Source organism: Rhincodon typus, chromosome 46, assembly GCF_021869965.1.
Source record: "Rhincodon typus isolate 14 chromosome 46, sRhiTyp1.1, whole genome shotgun sequence".
In the NCBI taxonomy this organism is placed as follows: Eukaryota; Metazoa; Chordata; class Chondrichthyes; order Orectolobiformes; family Rhincodontidae; genus Rhincodon; species Rhincodon typus.
In genome coordinates this window covers 4,844,886-4,868,181 of record NC_063377.1, presented here as the reverse complement: position 1 = coordinate 4,868,181, position 23,296 = coordinate 4,844,886, and the positions used below count along the sequence as shown (strand labels likewise).

General features: G+C 42.2%; 1 protein-coding gene across 1 annotated transcript; it reads right to left on the bottom strand.

Moving 5' to 3' along the window:
* Positions 1-22,823: 22,823 nt before the first annotated feature.
* Positions 22,824-23,279, bottom strand: LOC109932069 (gastrula zinc finger protein XlCGF71.1-like). Its single transcript, XM_020531316.2, has one exon. It carries the CDS (start codon positions 23,277-23,279, stop codon positions 22,824-22,826), a length of 456 nt encoding a protein of 151 aa, XP_020386905.2.
* Positions 23,280-23,296: the final 17 nt, after the last annotated feature.

Sequence of the window (23,296 nt, the reverse complement as noted above, 5' to 3'; positions counted from 1 at the left end):
AGTGAGCCAACATGCCACCCAGTTAAGGAGTCACACTTCCAGTATGTGGAATCTTCTGGATACCTACTTTCTTCAATACAAACTCATCTGCAGGAAAGCAATTTCAAGGTTTGGATCAGATCAAAAATGGTGCTACTGGGTAGACAACCTGGCTTGGGTTTTGGTCTCCTTTTCTGAGGAAGGATGCTCTTGCTCTCGAGGGAGTGCAGCGAAGGTTTACCAGGCTGATTCCGGGGACGTGGGTCTGATGTATGAGGACAGATTACTAGATTGGGATTGTTTTCGCTGGAGTTCAGCCAAATGAGGGAGGATCTGATAGAGGCTTATAAAATTCTGACAGGACTGGACAGGGTAGATGCAGGGAGCATGTTCCCAATGGTGGGTATGCCCAGAACCAGGGGTCACAGTACGAGGATTCGGGGTAGACAATTTAGGATGGAGATGAGGAGACATTTCTTCACCCAAAGTGTGGTAAGCCTGTGGAATTCATTACCACAGGAAGTAGTTGATGCCAAAACATCGAATGTATTCAAGAGGCGACTAGATATATCACTTGGGGTGAAAGGGATTAAAGGTTATGGGGAGAAGGCAGAATTAGGTTATTGAGTTGGACGATCAACCATGATTGTGAAGAATAGTGGAGCAGGCTTGAAGAGCCAAATGGCCTCCTCTTGCTCCTATCTTCTATGTTTAGACGTTTCTATGTTTTCAGTGGTTGACTCAACCTCTTGGTTAGTATGTCTGCATGTAAGTAAATGTGAAGTTATTCACTTCGGTAGAAAAAATTAAGAGGCAGAAGTTGTCTTAAATGGTGAAAAATTGAGAAATGCACATCTCTAGGAGAAATTGATAGATTTTGTTGATGAATCACTAAAGCATGAAGGAGCACAAATTAATTATAAAAAAAATGGTTCGTTGAGCTTCACTACATGATGGTTTTAATACAGATGAAAAGTTGACTTTCTGCAGCTGCTTTAATTAGGTGATTCATCAGAAAAAGTATTCTGTACACTTCATGCACCTCATCTAATCAGGAATATAATTGCCATCAATGGATTGGAACAAAGATTACTCCCTGGAAAGATAGTATTGTCAAATGATGAGAATTTATGGAAAGTGAGCTTATGCTCCCCAGAGCTTTGAAGAATGAATGGCAAAATCATTGAAATGTACAAAATTCTTACTTGGCATGGCAGGGTGGCTGTAGAAAATAAATATTTACTCTAGCTGAGATAACACAGTATGGAGCTGGAGGAACACAGCAGGCCAGGCAGCATTAGAGGAGCAGGAAAGCTGACATTTTGGGTCAGGACCCTTCTTCAGAAATTATTCATCTCAGACTCCAGCATCGGTAGTTCTTACTTCTCTAGCTGCTGAGTCTAAACCCAGGGGACATAATCTCTGAATGAGGAGTAGCTCAAAGAAGATTGGAATAGAAAAGAATTTCCTTACTCAGAGAAAAGATAATCATTAGAATTTTTAATCTTAAATGATTGTAGATGATCAAGTCTTGAGCATATTAAAGGCAAATGCAATAATGCTAAAAAGTGGCATTGATGTAAATGATAATCAAACAGGGAAGTAAGCAGGACAAGCAGCATGGCTTCACCTGTCCCTAATTTTCTAACAAATTATTCATCACCAGCAGTTCAAAGGAAGGTGATGGGGAGCTTATACATTTTAAAGCATGTTGAATTGTGGATCATGTTAAATAATTTTAGACAAAGATTCTGCAAATGACAGCAAACAAATTAATTGATTGAATTTCACTGTACTTAGAATTCCACAAGGAATTTGAAATAATAGCACAGAGGCCAATGTCCAGACATCCTTTATTTACTTGTGCACAGTACACTGGCTGTGGCCAGTCAGCTTGGAGTCAGTCCCCTGAACTGAGGAGATTCTAAATCCCCTGTTTATATTGGTCAGCCAGGGCTTCCCAATTGGCCCAGGTTAACAACCCCAATCATAGATTTCATAGACAACCTGTTTCCAATCACCAGAGAATTTGATAAAATGCCATAAGTCAGGTTATTGCAGACAAAAAGCTTATGTTGTTGGTGTAAAATATTAGAATTGATTGAATATTGTCTGGCTAGCAGGAAACAGAGAGTATGTCAAACAGTCTTTCTTTCCCACGTTGGCGAGATTAATGAATAGCATGTCACAGGGGTCAGTGCTGTGATCTTAATTTGTTTATATTTTATTTTAATGACATAAATGAAAGTGTAGAAGGTATAGCTTCAGATTTGCTAAAGGAAGGAATGTAAGTTGAAAGCTGAAATGTTCTGCTTCAGTTTTACAGGGCACAGGTGAGAACACTTTTGGCATAGCATACACAGAAATGGCCACAATTTATAAAGAAAGATACGATACAGGTAGCTCAGAGGAACTCTACCAGACTAATACAGGGAATTAAAGTGTTGTTGTCTTTTGGGTAAATGTTGTACAAGCTACACATGTATGATTTGAAATTTAGTAGAGAAGGAAGTGATGTGATTGAAACTTTGAAGGTCATGAGGGGTCTTCACAAGTTACATGTGGAGAGGTTATTTCATCTTATGGAATAATGTGGGACTAGGGGCAATTAACTAAAAATTGGGGATCAACCATCTAAAACAGAGAATAGGTCTCTCTCTCTTTCTTTGAGGGCTGAGAGACTTTTTGTAGTCCCTTCTCAAAAACGTGGGTGGAAGGAAGTATTTGAACAGGCTTTTAAGACAACAGAGGATAGATTCTGGTTAAAAATGGGGTGAAATTTTACCATGGGTAGATGGAAAATGCAGATTTGAGGTTACATCCAGATCAATCATTATCTTATTGAGTGACAGAGCTCTCTGGAGGGACTGAATGACCTACCCCTGTGCATTTTCCATATGTTTCTACATGCATATGACACAGAAATGGTCACAGAAAATCAAAACAGAGTAATGGACAATGATACTTCACACTATAGTAGAAACATGCATTCACCAGGTTCTACGTTGGCATCATTGCTTCTCAATCAACATTAACGCCATATTTGTCAATATAAAAATTATAATGTCAAATTTGTTGAATACAGCAAAAACAGAACTGCAAAAGAAAACAGTAGACAGTCTGGTGTGCTTGACAGATGCGGAGGGCTGATGTAATTCAATACTTCGAGATAATACAATGTAGTCGAGAGTAAAAAGTTAGACTGTATAAAGTGAGCAGTAAAAAGCAAAATACCGTATATGCCTGAAATCTGAAATAAAAACAGCATTACTATTGTTAGCCTCCAGCACTATAAGACAACCAGCCCCTACTTAAGATAAACTGCGTCAATTACAGAACACAGTGGCAACTATAGCTGCTGACTGAACATTACAAATAGAGACGGTACAAAGTGAGTTCTTGAAATTAAAGAGAGCACCAAATGTTATGAATCTGCCAAAGAAATCCTAACTGTTGGAGGGCAGTTGAAGGCAACAACTCATGTTTCCATGGGAATGGGATTTCAGAGATCTTCAGTGGAGTCTCTACAAAAGAAATGTGGAAAGTTAGCAGAGAACACATTTAAGGATATCTGGTCTGAAGACTGTTTGACACTACCAGATGAGGTGTCAATTATCTCAGGCACTTGGGTGAAGGAAGTGGCCTCATATCAACGTATCTTTGACTACCCAAAGCGATGTAATCTGAATATGGTGAATCAGCGATCAAAACTTTTGCAGACATGTCAAGAGAACAAGATAGCTTGTGTGCCGGCTCACTGGAGAAATACAGTGCAAACAAGTCTCAATATTCCGTGTTAACTGACAGCATAATGTTGCTGTAAGAGATCAGACTGTAGGCAGCAGAGCCATGCTTTCTGACAGGCATACTGAGGTTACTACCAATATGGCTGTGACCCCTTCTCCCGCTTCCAACACACCCCCTCCTCCTGGACACCACCCCAAGGCCTCCTACCCTCCCTCGACCTCTTCATCTCCAACTGCCGTCGAGACATCAATCGCCTCAACCTCTCCACCCCTCTCACCCACTCCAACCTCTCCCCCGCAGAACGTGCAGCCCTCCGCTCCCTCCGCTCCAATCCCAACCTCACCATAAAACCCGCGGACAAGGGAGGTGCAGTTGTAGTATGGCGCACTGACCTCTACATCGCCGAGGCCGGACGCCAACTCTCCGACACCTCCTCCTACCGCCCCCTTGATCATGACCCCACCCCTGAGCACCAAACTATCATCTCGCAAACCATCCACAACCTCATCACCTCAGGTGACCTCCCACCCACGGCCTCCAACCTCATCGTTCCCCAACCTCGCACTGCCCGCTTCTATCTCCTTCCCAAAATCCACAAACCTGAATGCCCTGGTCGACCCATTGTCTCCGCCTGCTCCTGCCCCACCGAACTGATCTCCAACTATCTCGACTCCATTTTCTCCCCCTTGGTCCAGGAACTCCCTACCTATGTCCGTGACACCACCCACGCCCTCCACCTCCTCCAGAACTTCCAATTCCCCGGTCCCCAACACCTCATCTTTACCATGGACGTCCAGTCCCTCTACACCTGCATTCCCCATGCAGATGGCCTTAAGGCCCTCCGCTTCTTCCTGTCCCGCAGGCCCGACCAGTCCCCCTCCACTGATACCCTCATCCGCTTAGCCGAACTCGTCCTCACACTCAACAACTTCTCTTTCAATTCCTCCCACTTCCTACAGACAAAGGGGGTAGCCATGGGTACCCGCATGGGCCCAAGCTACGCCTGCCTCTTTGTAGGTTACGTGGAACAATCCCTCTTCCGTACCTACACCGGCCCTAAACCCCACCTCTTCCTCCGTTACATTGATGACTGTATCGGTGCCGCCTCGTGCTCCCACGAGGAGCTCGAACAGTTCATACACTTCACTAACACCTTCCACCCCAACCTTAAATTTACCTGGACCATCTCTAACACCTCTCTCCCCTTCCTGGACCTCTCTGTCTCCATATCGGGCAACCACCTAGAAACCGATATTCATTTCAAGCCCACCGACTCCCACAGCTACCTAGAATACTCCTCCTCCCACCCACCTTCCTGCAAAAATGCTATCCCCTATTCCCAATTCCTTCGCCTCCGCCGCATCTGCTCCCAGGATGAGGCATTCCACTCCCGTACATCTCAGTTGTCCTCGTTTTTCAAGGACCGTAACTTCCCCTCCTCGGTGGTCGAGAACGCCCTCAACCGTGTCTCCCACATCTCCCGCACCTCATCCCTCACACCCCGTCCACGCAATAAAAACCAAAAAAGAATCCCCCTCGTCCTCACGTACCACCCCACCAACCTCCGGATCCAACGCATCATCCTCCGACACTTCCGCCATCTGCAATCCGACCCCACCACCAAAGACATCTTTCCCTCCCCACCTTTATCTGCTTTCCGGAGGGACAACTCTCTCCGTGACTCCCTTGTCCGCTCCACACTCCCCTCCAGCTCCACCACACCCGGCACTTTTCCCTGCAACCGCAGGAAGTGCTACACCTGCCCCCATACCTCCTCCCTCACCCCCATCCCAGGCCCCAAGAAGACTTTCCATATCAAGCAGATGTTCACCTGCACATCTGCCAATGTGGTATACTGCATCCGCTGTACCCGGTGTGGCTTCCTCTACATCGGGGAAACCAAGCGGAGGCTCGGGGACCGCTTTGCAGAACACCTACGCTCGGTTCGCAATAAACAACTGCACCTCCCAGTCGCGAACCATTTCAACTCCCCCTCCCATTCCTCAGACGACATGTCCATCCTGGGCCTCCTGCAGTGCCACAACGATGCCACCCGAAGGTTGCAGGAACAGCAACTCATATTCCGCTTGGGAACCCTGCAGCCCAATGGTATCAATGTGGATTTCACAAGTTTCAAAATCTCCCCTCCCCCCACCGCATCCCAAAACCAGTCCAGCTCGTCCCTGCCTCCCTAACCTGTTCTTCCTCCCACCTATCCCCTCCTCCCACCTCAAGCCGCACCTCCATCTCCTACCGACCAACCTCATCCCGCCCCCTTGACCTGTCCGCCTCCCACTCTCTCCCTATTTATTTCAAAACCCCCTTCCCCTCCCCCTTTTCTGATGAAGGGTCTAGGCCCGAAACGTCAGCCTCTCTGCTCCTATGATGCTGCTTGGCCTGCTGTGTTCATCCAGCCCTGCACCTTGTTGTCTCGGATTCTCCAGCATCTGCAGTTCCTACTATCTCTGGCTGTGGATCTTGGTGCTTTAAGGGAACTGCAGGCAATCAGAGAACTGGAACAAATTCTGCTGCAACAGATTTCCAGAATAGCTGGAAATGTCACCCTGAGGTAGTAAAGCTCCTTGCAGCATTAATTTGCTGCCCTCAATGCATTCACATCACCTCACCTCGCATCGATAGTCTCCATTAATTTCTGCTGCCTTCACTAATCAAAAAATGGAACAGACTGGACAGGATTTGCTAGAATGTTACCAGGGATCAGGAACTTTGATTGTGTAGATAGATCGGAGAAGATTCTTTTCTTCAAAGAGGGGGGAGCGGGGGAATGCTGACAATATTTAATTGGAGCTGTGAGCAGGCTGGACAGTGAATGTGATGAAAGAAAGTTACTTCCATTGGTGGAAACATTAGGAAGGTAAGGGCACAACTTCAAATTAACTGGCAACAAAGGCTTGATGACTTGAGGAAAAGAAATCATGCCATGAGTGGTTATAATCTGGAATGTACTGTCAGAGATTTGCTGTAGGCCAGTTTCAACAAGGTATTCCAAATATAATTAGATTGTTGTCCAAAGAGATAGCACATTCAAAGCTAGATGGGTGGGGGGCAGGAGAGGGAAGTGCACAAATAAATTGGGCAGATTCGAAGAACTAGTGCAGACTCCAGCAAATCTCTGATTCAATAATTCTCTGGTATGCTACCATTCCTTCCTGGAAATCTTTTGACATCGATGTAGCCGTTAAAAAAAGGCAGCAAAGTTTTGCTTAGATGTAAGAACCCAGGTGGAAGATGTACATATCTGTCTGATCTTGTCCATTTTGAATTCAGTCATCTTTTGCACTACTCCAAGATTAAGTGTAAGTAACATAAATAGTCTTCAAAAAAAACAGTTTAGGCAGGGCAGAGCCTCGCCGCGTTTCTGGTCCAACTTCACAGAGTTGCCTGTATCTGCACCCAGCAGCATTTGTTGGATATGGTGCCAATCCTGATCCAGATGCATCTAAATTGTAATCAGCATATCCTGCCATGAGTTTCCAATCATCTGGCAATTCTAAGAGTAGGCAGCAGTTCACAGCAACATTTCCACAAATCCACTACACTTCCAGTAACTTTCTACTAAATTAAGTGAGACAGTAGCACTTTACTTGCAAGCTGAATACAGTACCTGATTCTTTCAAGTTATGCCATATTGGAAATGGACAGATTTGAAACATGTAACTTTCCATAACACCAACATCAAGGGAATTATGAGTATGAATAAATGCTGGCCTAGCCACAGCAACCATATCCCATGAAACAAACTAAATTATGGAAAAGAATACATGAACACTGCTGTAGTGAAAATTTCAGGAAGTCAGTACTATAGAGGGAAGAATCACAAGATTAATACATTTGAAAGTGATCAATCGGAAACATTGTCGTAAATGATAAAAATTTGAATTGAACTGACTTTATTGAGAAGTTCGAAGGTAGGAATTGCAAAAATAGAATCATTAAAATTGATCTTCTGCTGAGCTGGAGACAATATCTATCAGTCAACTCAAAGAAACTGGTTGAATGGGACTTGTTGTGAGCTAGCAGATAGGAAGGAAAGTTTTGTTTGGGCTGTGGCATATGGGCTTTGAAAATGATCAACTTGAATAACATTTGTCTGGATTAAACAAAAAACAAAATAAGTGTTTATGCCACAAATTAGCTGAAGCAGTGTGCAGACAGATAATATTCACAATGGTTTAGCAATCAGGATGGGTAATGGGCATAAAATGGTTTTGGGCCTCAGGCTTAAAAGGAATGCTATGTTTGCCAGCAAAGTTTCAGCATTAAACATTTAGCCAGAAAAACAGGAATGCAGCTTGTGTTGCAGAGCGAAGATGAAGGACAAAGTTTAAATCAAACAATGGGATTGATATAATGAACCAGGGTTTACAGATCTTATATCTGGCTGCAAAGTGTAACAAGGAGCACTAAAACAAGCAAAAAATTATTTGCAAGAACAGTAATAGCAAGGATAGGATAATAAATGTACTAAGTAATCAAGGACCAACTTGATCCGATGCTCTATCAATAACCTATCATAATCTCTCAAAAGGTAGTCAACATTCCCTAGGAAGCTACTGCACTTTTTTGTAACAGTTGAAAGAACTGTTTTTGTTCCCAGTTTTTGACCCTTTGTAATACATAAATCTACTGTGAAGATATTCAGATCAATTGATGTAACCTTGCAGTCTATTGTACTCTGATTCAGATCTATGCTACTCTTCTATTTGGAACTGTTGATGATTCTTTCTGCCACAGCTAATGTCACACTGCAGCATCAAAGAAAGACCCTTATTAATCGAAGAAAACATCTCTGCAGTGACACAGTCAGGCTCCATAGAGACTGGAATTAATTACAGTATGTGAGCAAACAGAATCATCTGATGTTTATCAATCCAACACTTTCTGCAACAAAATATAGTCAAACTTGTAAACAGTCCACAAGATACATAAGTGTTGCTGAAAAATGGACATTGCTGAGGTCCTGAATAGTATGAATGGGACATAGAGCTGGAAATGGACAACTGAAGGATTGCAAATGTTACACCCTGTTTTAAAAAAAGAAAAAGAGATATGTCCTGTAAATTTGGATCACTCAGGTGAAAATCAATTGTGAGGATTATTCGATAAGCCATAATCTAAATATTTTGACTTAGATACAATGGGTTACAGAAGGTGATGAAATTGTTTGATGAATTACTGGAGTAGTATACTGAGGCTAGTGTGGGTGATACTATGTAAATAAATTTTCAAAAATCATGTGATAAATAAAAGTTGATATATTTATTACGGATTGACAGGTAGTGGCAGCAGGAATATGATGTGTGTGAAGGTGTAAAAAGCAGGCTGAACTCATGACATGATTATTCTGATTGGAGTGGAGTACCAAACTGCATTGCACAGATGATTTCATTTCAGTTCTGATTTCTCCCAGACCTGCTGAGCTTTTCCAGCAATTTTAATTTTTTTTTCTCTAATATACAGCATCTGCAGTTCTTTCACTTTTTTTTTTCTATTTCATTTCAAGCTGTGCAAATTTCCTAGAACTCAAAAATGTTATTGATAACTAGGAGCATATTAACAAGTTTCTGAAGGAAATAACAAAGTTTCTGAAATGAACAGACAAATGGAAGATGAATTTTAGTGTAGAGAAGTGTGAAGCATAAAATTGGAATGAAGAATGAGGAGAGAAGATATGAATTTAAAGCATAATTAAATAGTGTGCATGAAAATATGAACGATATGTGAATATCTAGTTATCATTTCAACTGGAGTTTGATTAAAAATACTTAAGTATAATGTTTGACTTGATAAATAACTATACAGCATGAAATTAGGGAAGTTATCCTAAAACTTTATGCTGCTAATCCTCAAAGGAGGTCTTATGTCTTTATTTTTTATAAATTTTCAAGATGGCAGCCTGTATCTAATGGAGGGAATCAATGCTGGGACCATATAATTTACAATATATATGAATGACTTGAATGTGAGAAGATCATAAAGTATCTAAATAACACAAAAATAAATAGGTGGGCAGGCAAGTGGTAAGGATAACAGAGAGTCTACAGAGGGATACAGATGTGTTACTTAAGCAGACAGAAACTTGACATTGGAATATAATGTGGGAAGTCTGAAGGATTTTGATAGAATAGGTGAGCAGAATTATGTTCCACGGGGTGGAGTGGTAAGCAGGAGACACTGTTTTAACTTGATTGACACTGAACCAGAGAGGAGAGTAGGAGTTTTATTTGACACACTGAGTATTTTATATTTTGGAACACGCCAACTCAATGTAGGAAATAGAGCCAATGATAACTGTAAGAATGGAATTAGGTCAATAACGGTAGAAGAATGTTATGGACTCTGGTTTAGTGTTGGGATAAGCAGATTAGTTATTCAGTTCTTTCAAAGACCTGAACGGCCAAATAGTCTCATCCTGTGGTGTATTCGATGTGAATGTGATGAGAAAAGCAATTGTGCTCTTATCCCATATGTGTGACTAATCCACAGCATTGTCTAAGCCAGAGAAAAATCATACTATGATAAAAGCCGCAGCTCAACACCTCAGTTAATTGTATTCAAGCATATAGAAAGAACGTGGAAGGAGGGTCTTGTGATGCAGTGGCCTACCTCTTGGGTCATCATGCATGGTCTCAAACCCCACCTTGCTCTGAGTGTATGTAATAATATCACTGGACAGATATATTATAGATTTTTAAAAATTTGATTTATTATTGTCATGTGTGCCTAAGTACAGTGAAAAGCTTTGTTTTGCATAGTACAGGCAAATGAAAATATACAAAGATCATAGAGTGATTGAACAGAGTGAGGGATACAAAGTTATGGCTGCAGAGAAGGTTCACAAAAGCAACGTTAGATTTGAAAATTGAAAGATCCATTCAAAAGTCTAATAACAACTGTTCTTCAACCTGTTGGTACTTGTCTTTAAGCTTTTGTATTTTCTGTCTGATGGAAGAGGTTGGAAGAGATTATAACTGGGTGGGAGGGGTCTTTGATGATGTTGGCTGCCTTCCTGAGATATCAAAAAGTGTAGATGGAGTCAATGGATAGAAGCTTGGCTTGCATGATGATGTAGGCTGTGTTCACAACTTTCTGTAGTTTCTTAGAGCAGTTGCCATAACAAGCTGTGATGCATCCAGATAGAATGCTTTGTATAGTGCAGCTATAAAAGTTGGTGAGAGTCCTTACAGACATGCTGAATTTCCTTAGCATCCTGAAGAAGTGGCGCCATTGTTGTACCTTCTTGACCATTGCATCAACATGGGTGGTCCAAGTCAGATTGTTCATGATCGTGACTCCTAGGAACTTGCCGCTCTCGGCCATCTCTACCTCAGCTCCATTGATATAGATAGTGGCGTACCCTCTTCCTTGTTTCCTGAAGTTGATGATGAGCTTTTTAGTTTTGCTGAGAAATTGTTATCTTTGCACCATGTCACCAAGTATTCTCTCTTTCCTGAATTCTGCCTCATCATTGTTTGATAACAGGCTTACAACAGTGGTGTCATCAGCGAACCTGTAAATGGAGTTCAAACAAAATTTGACTACACAGTCATGAGTGTACAGGAGTACAGTAGGGGGCTGAGTACACATCCTTGTGGGGCACCAGTGTTGAGGATTGTCGTGGAGAAGGTGCTGTTGGCTATTTTGACTGAATGTGGTCTGTGGGTTCAGGAAGTCGAGTCCTGTTGCAGAGGGCAGACTAGAGACCCAAGTCTCGGAGTCTGGAGATTAGTTTGATTGGAATTATTTTGTTGAAGGCAGAGCAGCAGTCAATAAGTGGAAGCCTGACGTAGGTATCCTTATCATAGAGATTTTTCAGGGATGAGTGTAGTGCTCGGGAGATGGCATCTGCCGTGGACCTGTTGTGCTGGTAGGCAAATTACAAGGAATTGAGGCAGGCTGAGAGACTAGAGGTGATATGAGCTACTACTAACCTCTCAAAGCATTCCGTAAGTCTGGAGGTCAGACCCACTGGGTGGTAGTCATTGGGGCACATTGCTGTTGTTTCCTCTGGTACAGGGATGATGGTGGTCTTCTTGAAGCAGGAGGGAACATTAGATTGTAGCAAGGAGAGGTTAAAGATGTTAGTGATTACTCCCACCAGCTGGTCTGCACAAATTCTGAGTGCACAGCTGGGGACTCCATCTCAGCCAGTTGTTTCCATGGGTTCACTCTCAAGAAGGCCGATCTGACATCTGCAGCAGTGACTGAGGGAACAGGTGCATCTGAGGTGACACCATTTCACTGACCTTCTTTTCAAACCAAGTGTAAAATGCATTGCCTACATCAGAGAGGGGTGTATTTTTGTCTGCTATTCTGTTCTGCTTCATTTAGTAGCCCATTATTTCGTGTAGGCCTTACCACAGATAGTGGATGTCTGTGTGGTTAGTTTGGGTCCCTAACTTAGTCTAGTATTGCCTCTTGGTGTCACTAATGGTCTTATGGAGGTCATATCTGGATTTCCTGTAAAGGTCCAGGTCAACTGATTTTAATGCTACTTTCCTGGTCTTCAGTAGGCAATGGATTTCCCGGTTCATTCATGGTTTCCAGTTAGGGAACATATGGACTGATTTCTTTGGCATGCAGTCATCAACACATTTGCTAATGAAGTTCATGATGATATGGCATACTAGTCTAGGTTGGCTGCTGCATTCTTGAATGTAGACCAGTCCACTGATTCCAAGCAGTCCCGCAGAAGCCCCTCCACTGCCTCAGACTAGCACTCTACTATTTTATGTACTGAATCCTCACGTTTCAACTTCTGCCTGTAAGCCAGGAGGAAGAACATAGTGTGATCTGATTTTCCAAAGTGCAGATGGGGTATGGAGTGGTAGGCATCTTTGATAGTTGTGTGGCAATGGTCATGGATGTTTGAAATAAAACTCTTAATGGAAACTTACTATTGTTAATCTGTTTGGGCAAGCCGTGATATACTTCTGCAGTTAGTGGAAATTGAAGATAAAACTTCTGGCTTTTGGAGGCAGCACAATGGCTCAGCAGTTGGCACAGCTGCCTCACATAGCTAGGGACTCGGGTTTGATTCCAGCCTTGGGCGACTGTCTGTGTGGAATTTGCACATTCTCCCCGTGTCTGCGTGAGTTTCCTCTGGGTGCTCCGGTTTCCTCCATAGCCCACAGATGTGCATGGTAGGTGGATTGGCTAAGCTAAATTGCCAATAGTGCCTAGCGATATTTAGGTTAGGTGGGTCAGACATGGGAAATATAGGGGAATGGGTCTGGGTGGGATGCTCTTCGGAGGGGCGGTGTGGACTTGTTGGGCTGAATGGCCTGTTTCCACACTGTCAGGATTTTATGAAATGGTTCCAAAATAATGGCTGTAATTTCTCTGCCATCTGAATACCATTGTATTGCATTGTTTTACTAATGCAATGTATTGGAAATGTGTTACATGTGCCTTGAATCAAGTTGTATGGGCATGCTATTTCACAAGAGGATTGATGAGGGCAGAGCAGTTGATGTAATCTACCTGGGCTTCAGTAAGGCGTTCGACTAGATGCCTCATGGTAGACTGGTTAGTGAGGTTAAAACCCGTGGAGTACAGGGAGAAAGTTATTTGGATACGGAATTGGCTCAAAGGTAGAAGACAGACGGTGGTGGTGGAGAGTTGCTTTTCCGACTGAAGGCCTGTGACCAGCAGTATGCCACAAGAATCGGTGCTGGGTCTACTGCTTTTTGTCATTGAAGTAAATGATTTGGATGTGAACATAGGAGGCACGGTTAGTAAGTTTGCCAATGACATTAAAACTGGAAGTGTAGTGGACAGCAAAGAAGGTTACCTCAGAGTACAACGGGATCTTGATCAGATGGGCCAATGGACCAAGGAGTGGCAGATGGAGTTTCATTTAGATAAATGTGAGGTGCTGCATTTTGCAAAGGCAAATCAGGGCAGGGCTTATACACTTGATGGTAAGGTCCTGGGGAGTGTTGCTGAACAAAGAGACCTTGGAGTGCAGGTTCATAGTTCCTTGAAAGTGGAGTCGCAGGCAGACAGGATAATGAAGAAGGTGCTTGGTATGCTTGCCTTTATTGGTCTGTGCATTGAGTATAGGAGTTGGAAGTCATGTTACAACTGTACAGGACATTGGTTTGGCCACTGTTGGAGTACTGCGTGCAATTCTGGTCTCTCTCCAATAGGGAAGAGTTGTGAAACTAGAAAGGGTTCAGAAAAGATTTTACAAGGATATTGCCAGGGTTGGAGGGTTTGAGCTATAGGGAGAGGCTGAATAGGCTGGGACTATTTTCCCTGCAGCATCGTAGGTGGAGGGGCGACCTTATAGATGTTTATAAAATCATGAGGGACATGGATAGGATAAACAGGCAAGGTCTTTTCCCTGGGTTGTAGAAGTCCAAAACTAGAGGGCATAGGTTTAAGGTGAGAGGGGAAAGATTTAAAAGGGACTCAAATGGCAAGCTTTTGTTCACACAGAGGGTGGTCCAAGTATGGAATGAGCTTCCAGAGGAAGTGGTGGAGGCTGGTGCGATGACAACATTTAGAAGGCATCTGGATGGGTATTTGAATAGGAAGGGTTTAGAGGGACATGGGCCAAATGCTGGCAAAGGTGCCTGGATTTACATAGGATATCTGGTCGGCATGGACATGTTGAACTGAAGGATCTGTGTGCATGCTATATATCTCTATGACTCCATGACATCTTTTATGCAAGTGGGACTTAAACCTGACAATCTCACCTAAAGGTGAATAGTATAATACTAACATGCCGCAAGAGTCCATAACAGTTATGCTAACAGAACTCATAGCCGACAGGCAGGGATACCACAACTGTGCTCAATTGTCCAAACTGAATGCTTGGATTTTTGGAAGAATACTGAGCGTGTAGTGAATAACACCTTATTTGTCACAATGATGACACATGAGATACTCCTGCCAATTCTACACAGGTTCCTTCCCTCATGTTCTTTTTTCAAAAACAATTATTTATGCTGTTACTTTCTTTCATAGTCACTGTCAGAATCGAAGAGATGTATTGTCCAGAGGGCAGTTAAGAGTCAACCACATTGCTGTGGGTCTGGAGTCACATGTAGGCCAGACAAGGTAAAGACATTACTGAACCATGTTTTTTTTTCCTCTGACAAACAACAATGGATTCATGGTTATCATCATTAGATTCTGAATTCCAGATATTTATTGAATTCAATTTCCACCATCTGCCGTGGCAGGGTTCGAACCTGGGTTCCCAGAACATTATCTGGGTCTCTGGATTAACAGTCCAGTGATAATACCATGAGGCCATTGCCTTCCTGATGTAAATCTCCTCTGCAACCTCTCCAGTGCTACTACGTCCCTCCTATAATGTGGATTCCAGAAGTGCACCCAATACTCTAGCTATAGTTTAATCCACGTTTTATACAGTTCCAGCATCACCTCCACGCTGTTAAATTCTATGCCTTGGCTAATAAAGAAAAGTATACCATACGCTTTCGTACATTTCCCACCTGTCCTGAAGTGTACATGCAGACCAAATTTCCTCTGACCCTCGATGCTTCCCAGCGTCCTACCATTTATTATGTAATCCCTTGCCTTTTTTGTCTGGCCCAAGTCCATCACCTCAAATCTATCCAAATTGAATTTCATGTTGTATTTCTGTTGTCAAATGAAAAATTTCATTATTTTGCATTTTAACTCCACCCACCCCTCTTTGTCAAATGAGTTATTTCTGACACTTTGCTCTCCTTCCTCCACTTGTCATGACTTATCCACTGTTAAGCATCAAAATCCTATAGCTTTAATTGTACTTAATACTACCACACTTCCTCTAAAACCTTTGGCTAGTTGTTATGCGAGCCTAGAAAGGAGTCGACATATGGACACTGCAGACTCCCCATTGAGCAAACTGTAAATGAAGTATATTGAAAATTAAAATTTCCACTGGACAATTCCTTCACTAATTGAATCTTCTGAAAGTCTCTAATAAAACTGGAGGTTCTGATGAAATTTAGTAAAATGTTGCTCAGGCAAGATTAGACAATTAAATGCATAGTCTGATAAATGCCTGACGAACTATTCAATAGACCACATATGTACCTCACGCACCATCAACCACACTTCTCCAGATCCATTACACCCCTCAAACCATGACACAATCACCCCCTTTCTACAATTGGACTAGCTAGACTGGGAAAAACAGAAATGACCTGATGTGACATTGCCACCACAACCACCCACCAACAACGCCCACGCCCGACCGTTTGACCAGACGTGATTTCCCCCTACTGGATCCAATCTACATCTTGTTATCTCAGATTCTCCAGCATCTGCAGTTCCTACTATCTGTGAAACTATCTCAATTTCACCCTCCTCTGACTCAGCATGATGCCCACCCCTACAGTACCAGAACACCCAAGATACAACTGCCATTTCGCCCACCTACCCTGACCTACTTGAAACACTGCATCACTTACTTTTCCACTCTCCATGCTGGAACTGTACATAGTTGGCCCCATACCCCATTCCGATTTGGTCTCCTGCCTACATACCTCTACCCAGTTGGCACCTACCTAACTAGCACACTAGTTATGCAGCACTCTCCTCCCTACTTAATAAGTATTCTAATCCTGGCAGCCTACTACTTCCCCACCTACCACCCTACCCAGTTACCAATATATTTACCTGGTACCCTGGCACCCTATAATCCCAGCACCTCACACCTGAAAATGTACCCCCTCCCTAGCTGGCACTTAATCACACTGGTGTCCTACTTACCTAGCTCCCTGACATCCTACCCAGCTGGAACACCTTCAGTTTGGTAACATATCTCCAACTGATTTGGCAATCTACCCTGCTCCCCTTCCCCATCTCCGGCTATCACACTACTCAGCCATTATGCTATTCATCTGACACACTATTTACCCCTACTCATCTGGCACATTACCATCCCTGCACCTAAATATCACACTCACCATATTTATTTATGGTTTAACAGCAGCTGTTGAAGTGAGTGTCAGGATTTGCCTGTGCCAGAATAAGATGTTTGAAAAGGGGTCATGGTTTGCCATCTTCTAGCAGTAGTGCATAATAAAATAACTGTTGGAATGGAAATACTCCACATTTCTGAGGGGACTTTGAGCAGAATCTCCTTAGAGAAATGTAGATCTCATTTCTTCCCCTGAAAAAAATGCTGGAGTGACAATTTGTGTGTCAATGTCAGAAAATCCAGTCCTTTCTGTGCCTTTGTTCTATCAGATACAACAATCCCACCATCCAAACAGTGGTTTGGAAACATTTCTTGCCACTTTCCACAGCTAATTTTCTTTCTTTCCACTGTGATTAAAAGGACCTATCCAAACTGGCCCTCCCTATCAGAACCATGGGAAGCTTCATCTTGTCATCACCTTCAACCCACCAATCTCCATGTCAAAGCTCCTATTTCTCAGCCCCATTTTCCTAATTCCATTACTTATCATAAATTCTTGGCCAGTTCCATACCACCTTGGTCATTGCAATAAATCTGTTCAGACATATATGAACACATATCTGAGAAATTCGGAACTTGAACACAACCCTTCTGGTCCATAGGAAGGGACAATTACCATTGCATACAAAAGCCCTTTTACCAAGATAATCCTACAGTCTAAACAATTCCTTAATCACCCGAAACAATAATTAGCTTCCCTAGCAACTTCTGATGCAAGATAGCTGATGGCTACCTGCCATTTTACCACTCACCTTACAATTGTCCTTGCTTCCTTCGTCGCACGTTATTTTATTGCATAATTTTATATCTTCTATATGTTTACCTTATGTTACTTTCACCTGTCTTCTGATTCATTCAGTGGTTGGGACAGGAGGGTGTAACTAAAAATGAGGCTTGTAAGAGGACCAAGAATGCAGAGCTGCAGAAATCTCAGTCTCTGCAAATAACTAATATGTTTAGAATTCATTCAAGTTGTTCAGATGAGTGTCGGAACTGAGCGGTGGATGAAAAAATAACCATGGATCTCTGGTTCAGAAAATGATTCAGTTGGAAGATGGGGCATTAGGTGAATCCATAAGGAATGTTACAATGTTTGGGAATAGTACAGTGAGGATGGTTCACATCATCTTCTGCAGCAAACAGTTGCTTTGAATGCCCATTGACATTTGGGTTTTAGGCATCTGTTAAAAGCAGGAAAGAAATTTGCATCAGGAGAAGGGGAATCAGTTGATGTAGTCTATGTATGGAATAAAGCGATTGGTAAAAGTAGGAAAGAGCTTCTGATTATACAATATGAAGAGCAAGGCACTAAATTGAAAACCTCAAATCTTATAATCACCAGATTATATCCTGACATGGGTACAAATTGGCATAGGATATATGAAATTACATAGATGAATGTGCTTCTCGATGTCTAGTTTGGGAGAAGGGTTAGAGTCATTGAGCACAAGTTCTGTCGGGGCAGACCACATGCGAACTAGTGAGAACTAGTGTTCTTGTGAATGCACAACGAGGGTTGTAAACAAAGTTTTGAATGAAATTTGGGAGGCATGGGACCAAGTGTGTAAAGTTGTGCTATATTAAAGAGGAGAAATAAGTTAAGACAGGATAACAGTAATATTAGAAATGAGAATACCAGGTAGGAACAGAACAAAAATACCTCAGAACAAACCATCAGTTGAGATCCGCTGTTATAAAGACAAAACTAAGACAATATATTTCAGTGTTCATAACATTCATAACAAAGTAACTTAATTGATAGCACACATTGAAGAACATAAATATCATCCTGTAGCCATTACAGAGAAATGGATGCAGGATGACAAGGATTGGATCCTGAATGTTGAAGGATATCTCATATTCCAGAAAGATGGGAAGCCATGTAACTGTGGAGGGGTAGTACCACATATCACAGATAGCATTGGTACAAAAGTTAGAGATGATCTTGTTTCAGGAGGTCAAGATGTGGAATCGGTTCAGCTGGAGAGAGAATAGTGGGTGAATGACATCACTAGAGGGAAGTTGTTTACAGACCCCCTAGTAATAACCACAATTAACTAATCCTAACCAAGAAAGTTAAGAGTGTTTAAAGTTGAGAGGAAAAGTACAAAAGGAGGAAGAAGTCAATGGCAGACCCAAAGACTGGGATAAATTAAGAATCCAGCAAAGTAGGACCAAAAAGAGAATAAAAAGAGAGAAAATAAATTATGAAGGGAAACTAATGAGAAATATAAAAGCTGACAATAAAAGCTTCTTCAAATGTAAAGAAAAATAAGAGTGAGGTCAAAGAGCACATAGGCCCCTTGGAATATGAATCTGTCATGATCTGTCAAAGATTGTCATGAGCAACAAGGAAATGTCAGAGAAGTTAAACAAATATTTTAGAATAGATCATAGAATCTCTACAGTGTGGAAACAGGTCATTTGGCCCAACAAGTCACACTGCCCCTCTGATGAGCATCCCACTGGACCCATTGCCCTACCCTTGCATTTTCCCCATGTCTAACCCCACCTAACCTAAACATCCTTGGGCACTATGGGCAATTTAGCATGGCCAATTCACCTACCCTTCACATCTTTGCACTGTGGGAGGAAACCAGAGCACCTGGAGGAAACCCACACAGACATGGGGGGAACATGCAAACTCCACACAGACAGTTGCCCGAGGATGGAATTGAACCCAGGTCCCTGACCCTGTAAAGCAGCAGTGCTAACCACTGAGCACATACCACCCTTTTTCCATCAGTCTTTAGAGTGGATGATGCTTCGAACATCCATTTGTACTAAAGAATATGAGGGAGGAATAAAGTACCATCACCATCACTGGAAAGTAGTATTAGACAAACTGATGGTGCTAAAGGCAGGTAGGTCCCCTGACTCTAATCTGACGATCCTAAGAAGTAGCTACAGAAATAGTGGATGCATTGATTGTAATTTTCCAAGTCCTCAGGTTCTGGAGAAGTTGCAGAGATTTGGAAACCTGCCAATGTGACATGCCTATTCAAAACGGGATGGACGCAAAAATGGGTAACTATACACCAATTAACTGAACATCCATTTTTAGAATTGATTACTAAAGAAGTTAAATGCAACACTTCTGGAAAATCGTAATCTAATCAAGCAGAATCAGCATGGTTTCATGAAAGGGAAATTGTGTCTAATTTATTACAGTTTATTAAGTGGAATCAGTAGATGTGTTGAATTTGAACTTCAAGAAGGTGTTTGACAAGGTTCCTCACATAAAGGCTAAATCATAAGATAAGAGCCCATTGAATTAGAGATAATATTTTGGCAATGTTAGAGAACTGGTTAACGAACAGGAAACAGTGAGTGAGTTCTTTTTAAAGTTTGTAACCTGTTACCAGTAGGTTTCCACAGGGATCAATGCTGGAACCACAACTGTTCACAATATATCTTAATGACTTCGAGGAAGGAAACAAATGTAGCCAAATTTGCAGATGACACAAAAATAGGTGGAAAGGCAAGCTGCAAGGGGGATACAAATAGTTCACAGTAAAATATTGATAAGTGGGCAAAAAAATGGGAAATGGAGTATAATGTGGTAAAATTTGAAGTTGTTTATTTTGGAAGGGAGAACAAGTAACAGTATATTTCAATGGAAAAAAGCTGCAGAAACTGCAAAATAAAGGAACTTGGGGATACTTATGCATGAAACACAGAAAGCTACCATATAGATGCAGGAGGTAATTAGGAAGACTAATGAATGTTGGTCCTTATCTCAAAAAGGTTGGAGAATACAACTAAGGAAGTCTTATGCAACTGTTACAGGGTGCTGGTGAGACTACATCTGGATTACTGTGAGCAGGTTTGTCCACTTATTTAAGAAAATATATTGTTTCATTGGAGACAGTTCAGAGAAGGTTCACTAGGATGATCTTCAGTATGAAAGGATCATTTTATGAGCAAAAGCTCAACAGATTAGGACTCTACTCACTGGAGTTTAGAACAATGAGAGGTGAACTCATTGAAACATATAGCATCCTATAGGCGCTTGACAGAGTAAACGTTGAGAGAATGTTTACACTCATTAGAGAGTATAGGTTCAGAAGGCATAGTCTTAGAGTAAAAGGCGCTAAATTAACACAGAGAAGAGGAATTTCTTCTCTAAAGGATTGTGAGTCATTGGAATTCTTTAACATGGAGTGCTGTGTGGGCACAGTCCTTGTGTACATTTAAGGCTAAAATAAAAAGATTCTTGATCAGTCAGGGAATCAAAGGTTATGGGGAAAAGGCAGGAAAGTGGACATGAGGAATGTCAGATCAATCATGATCGTATTGAATGGCAGAGCAGGCTCAAGGGACCAAGGGGCCTACTCTTATTTCTATTCCTTATGATCTGATGATCGTGTCTAGGGCAAACTGTACAAGAGGAAATAATGGTGTTTGTGATTAGGGTAGGCAAGGATAACTTTAATTTATATCTAAATTGGAATCAGGGTTGTAGTAGTAACCTGGATGGGGCATTCATGAGAGGGTTTTAAGAAAGTTTCTTATTTCGTCACATTCTCAAAATGACCGAGCAGCTTGTTATATTAGACTTTGTATTGTGTAAATGTGACATGATCAATTCAAGATATCAGGGTAAAGGCATTCCTATGTAATAGTGACCACAATGCAATGGGATTTGATGTTCAGTTTGAAAACAAGAGTGACCACAAGATTAGTGAAAACTTAAGTAAGGGTTTCGTTCCACTCACTGAGTACAGGGAAGAGGGGGTGGCCAAGGCTCTTCACTCATTGAATTTTACTGGGATCACTCCATTATTTCCCCATTTCCTTGGTCTTCCACACAAACTGCAAAATGGCCCAAATACATCCATCCACTTCCAGGAGCACCTGTAGCTCCAAAACCAAGGACCGAATCCTGCCAACATTGGATTCAGTACCCTTACCATGGAATCAGACAATTTCATATGCACTAGGGAGAAGGTGGGGGAACAGGCACAAGTGATGGTGATTGATCTGAAGGATTCAGTAAATCCAATTGTGCATCCAGTATCTGTCGGCAGTATTATCATAAACCTAGCAAGCAAAGAGCTAGCTCTGAAAGCTGGCAAAACCCTACAAATATTTAACATTGAAATGAAGAGCAAATTGAAAGCTCATAGAATAGTTAAAGAAGTCACATTCTGGCAATGGATTTCTTTGAACATTGTTGTCCTAGTAACTGAGACTGCAGTATTCCATTGGAGCAACGACAGAAGATGTTTGATAGATTTGCAAGCTTAGTGGGCTGTCTGATCGTGAACTACAGGCCAGACTTTCAACAGAAGTGGCTGCTTCTAATTGGGCTTCCCGCACAGTAAAACAGAATAGATTCTCCCACAATGGGAAACAACCTTTCCACATTTATCCCGACAAGCCCCTAAGAGTCTTGTATTTTTCAATAAGGTTATTTCTCACTCCTATAAATTCCAACTAACACAGGCTCAAGCTATTCAACCTCTTCTCATAAGAAAATCCTTCCATACCAGGTAACAACCTAGTGAGCATTCTCTGAACTGTTTCCAATGTCAGTATATCTTTCCTTATTTATGTGGACCAAAACTGTGCAGTTTTCCAGGTGTGGTCTGACTAATGCCTAATTTTACAAATACCTCCCCATTTTTACAGTCCATTCCCTTTGAAAAAAATGCCAGCATTCTTCCTGGTTACCCACTGAACTTGGATGCTAACTTTGTGTGATTCATGCACAAATATCTCCAAAATCTTCTATGCTGTAGCTGTATGTAGTCTTCCTCCGTTTAAATAATATTCAGCTTCTTTATTCTTCCTGGCAAAGGCATAACCTCACAATTTACCACATTATATCCCTCATCCTGGAAATGGAAGAAGTGCGTGAAGTTGGACTTATCAAGAGATATAACCAATGGGATATGGACTTGTCCATAGGAAGTCCTGAGATAAATCAAAACAGATTATCAATCTGCCTCTTCTTGCCTGAAAAAGACATAAGTACTTAGAACAGACTGCTTTATTTGCCCTTTACAATAAACTGCTTTCCAGATCTCTGGATTCTTAACTTCAGTAGCAACAATCTCCTTCAACTTTTGGATTGAACCTGATTCAATCTGGGTATGATTAACAGCAGCAACAGCAGCAAAATCTAACCCCTGCAGTTGCTGGTGAACCTGCTGGTGCCTCTGAAAATGGGTTGACTGAATGAATGCCTTGCCACACACCGAGCAAGCGAATAGTGTCTCCCTGGTGTGAATCCGCTGGTGCACAGAAGGCTGGATGTATGGCTGAACCCTTTCTCACACTCAGAACAGGTGAATGGCCTCTGCCCAGTGCAAGTGCGCTGGTGAGCGAGAAGATCGGATGAATTTGTGAAACCCTTTCCACACTCGGAGTAGGTGTACGGCCGCTCCCTGGTGTGTATGCCCTGGTGCCTTAGGAGCCTGCACGTCTTACTAAATTCCTTCCCACAATCGATGCGGGAGAACGGCCACTCCCTGTCATGGATGCGTTGGTGCATCAGCAGGTTTGAGGAGTGAGTGAATCTCTTCCTGCACACTGAGCAGGCGAATGGAGACTTCCCGGTATGAACTTGCTCATGCATGGCAAGATGGTAAGACT